Source organism: Nilaparvata lugens, unplaced genomic scaffold, assembly GCF_014356525.2.
Source record: "Nilaparvata lugens isolate BPH unplaced genomic scaffold, ASM1435652v1 scaffold9743, whole genome shotgun sequence".
In the NCBI taxonomy this organism is placed as follows: Eukaryota; Metazoa; Arthropoda; class Insecta; order Hemiptera; family Delphacidae; genus Nilaparvata; species Nilaparvata lugens.
Window position 1 is genome coordinate 2,263 of NW_024095486.1, and position 2,836 is coordinate 5,098.

Here is a 2,836-nt window from a genome sequence, read left to right on the forward strand (position 1 = left end):
TATGATATGAAGATTCGATTGCACTAGGTCTCAATCCTTGGATAACTAGCTGAAGGACATTGAAAGGATAAATATGTCCTTGGAAAAACAGCTGCAAATTTTGTCGTCTGTCGATACCGTAATGGAAGAGAGTGAACGAGTGCATGTGTGTGGGATCATCCAGCTGATCTCACGAGAAGATAAATTCAGCAAGAGAAACTTATTTTCGTTTATTTCTCTCTTTTTTTAGATACATGTTCACTTCAGAAAGTCAAAAATAGTAACTAAATGCTGTTAGTGATACATAGTATATTAACAAATATTGTGGCAAACATATCATTCTAAATCGAATTCATAGTATATATATTTGTTATTGATGATGTGTTTGTTTTTTTGAAGTGTGAATAAATTCTTATTTTGGTGATAGTAGCTCAACCTAGATTTTGATTTGGACTGTAGTATTAATTTGAAAAGTGACAGTTTTGGGCCTGTCAGTGTCTCCTCTCCTCATATCACTGTAAAAATAATTGTACGACTGAGAAAATGAATAAATAAATATAAACTATGAATTTATTCTTTCGTTACAAATTTTCTATGCTTTCACACCCCAGAGCAAAGCTCGGTCCCCCGATATTTATTATTAAACGAAAATCCATATTAGATGCTGTATTCACCACCGAATACTACTGCTACTTCAAATATTGACAACAGGGTCAACAACAGGGATTTAATTTAATTTATAATTTATTATTAATATTTAATTCGGATTTTCGAATAATAATAATGATAATAATAATAATAATAATAATAATAATAATAATAATAATAATAAATAATAATAATGAGAAGTAATGCTGGACAAATTCAGACCAATACTATACCAGTCTGTCAAGGTATTTTCCAAGGGGATAGTTTGAGCCCATTGTGGTTTTGTTTAGCTCTGAACCCATTGTCTGCATTACTCAATTCCACAACACATGGATTCAAGCTGAAGGGAGAAGCAAGAGAAATTCATCCACTGTCCCACATGATGTATATGGATGATATCAAGCTCTATGCAGGTACTGAAAATCAACTGAAGGAAATGCTGGGTCTGGTTAGAACCTTTTCTGCTGATATCTGCATGGCATTTGGTCTGGAGAAGTGTAAGACACTCAGTGTTGTGAGAGGTCAAGTCGTGGCACAAATGGTTGATGAGGACCTGGAGAGTGCTTTTGCAGCGATGGGGCCAAGTGATGTCTACAAGTACTTGGGCTTTTGCCAGGCTAGACAAATAGACCAGAAGAATGTCAAGCGGAAAATGAAAGATACATACCTGACCAGACTGAGGAGACTTTTGAAGACTCAGCTAAATGGCAATAATATGTTCAAGGCCATCAACACTTATGCAATGCCTGTGCTGACTTATTCATTCGGTGTTGTTTGTTGGACTGCAACTGATTTGGAAGATCTTATGAGATCAACAAGAGTGCTCCTCACTAAGTTCAGAGCTCATCACCCCAAGGCCTGTATGGAGAGGCTCATATTGCCAAGAAAGAAAGGCGGGCGCGGGCTCATTGATATAAAATGGGCTTGTGAGAGACAAATCGGAAGCATGAAGACATACTTCATGGAGAAGGAGGGTGGCTTGTATGAAGTGGTGAGAAAAGCTGATAAAGGGTACACTCCACTTAATCTTTCTGAGCTGCCTACTGCGGACTTTAAAACCAACAGACAGCATGAGAGTGAGATCCTGGAGCAATGGAAGTCGAAGCAGCTTCATGGAAGACATGCATTTGCCTTATCTCAGCCTGGAGTTGATGAGGAGGCTTCCAATGCATGGCTTTGGCACAGGGACCTGTTTATTGAAACGGAAGGATTCTTGGTGGCAATTCAGGATCAAGTAATCGCAACAAAAAATTATCAAAGGCATATAATGAAGCTGCCTATAAATGATGATTCATGCAGACGTTGTGGCTTGGCATCTGAGACTATTCAGCACATCATGTCTGCATGTCAATCACTGGCAGCTACTGACTATTTAAAGCGCCACAATGCAGTAGCTGGGATCTTGCATCAGGACCTTGCTCTGAAGTACCAAATCATCAATAAGAAGCTGCCCTACTACTTGTACAGGCCATCCCCAGTCTTGGAGAATGAGACACATAAGTTATATTGGGATCGGTCGGTGCTGACAGACAGAACAGTTGCTCATAATAGGCCAGATATCATCCTCATGGATAAGGTAGCCAAGGAAACAACACTAATAGATGTTGGCATACCATGCTGCCACAACTTGGACCAGTATTATAATGAAAAGGTCTCCAAGTACCTTCCTTGGTTGCTGAGATCAAGGATGTCTGGATGCAAGAAAAGGTCACAATTGTTCCTGTCATTATCTCCACGGTTGGAGTTGTAACTAGGAAAGTGTCAGCAAATCTTTGTCAGATGGGAATATCGAAAAGTGCAAAATATGCCATGGAAAAAGCAGTTGTTCTCAGCACAGCATCCATTGTGAGATCATTTTTGAACATTTCTGTTTAGTAATGCACCAAAGTCTTGCCAAAGGCCGACTTTGACTGCAATAAACACTCACTTGTCATGTGATGAATGAAATGATAATAATAATAATATATTCATTAACATTTGAATAATTGCAATATCTCTGTAATTTCGATCTGTAGAACTGGCTGGCCGCTATGGCTGTATAAAATGAGCGCTGCTATCCAGAGATTGTCAGTTTGTTGTAAAGGAAAAAGCATTCCTTCCGGCGGCAATTAGAAGGTACTGAGTTCAATTCCCGGGCTGACAAATAATTCTTGAATAGTAGCGCTCATCGAATTTCCATCAAACTGTTTACCCTGTTGTCAATATTTGC

General features: G+C 38.8%; 1 protein-coding gene across 1 annotated transcript; it reads left to right on the plus strand.

The window, feature by feature from the left end:
* Nucleotides 1-1,009: 1,009 nt before the first annotated feature.
* LOC120349382 lies at nucleotides 1,010-2,377 on the plus strand. Its single transcript, XM_039419361.1, has one exon. The coding sequence runs from the start codon at nucleotides 1,010-1,012 to the stop codon at nucleotides 2,375-2,377; it is 1,368 nt and encodes a 455-aa protein (XP_039275295.1).
* Nucleotides 2,378-2,836: the final 459 nt, after the last annotated feature.

Excerpts from the sequence above, each read along its gene's own strand:
- LOC120349382 (XM_039419361.1), top strand. The coding sequence starts at position 1,010 with ATGTATATGGATGATATCAAGCTCTATGCAGGTACTGAAAATCAACTG.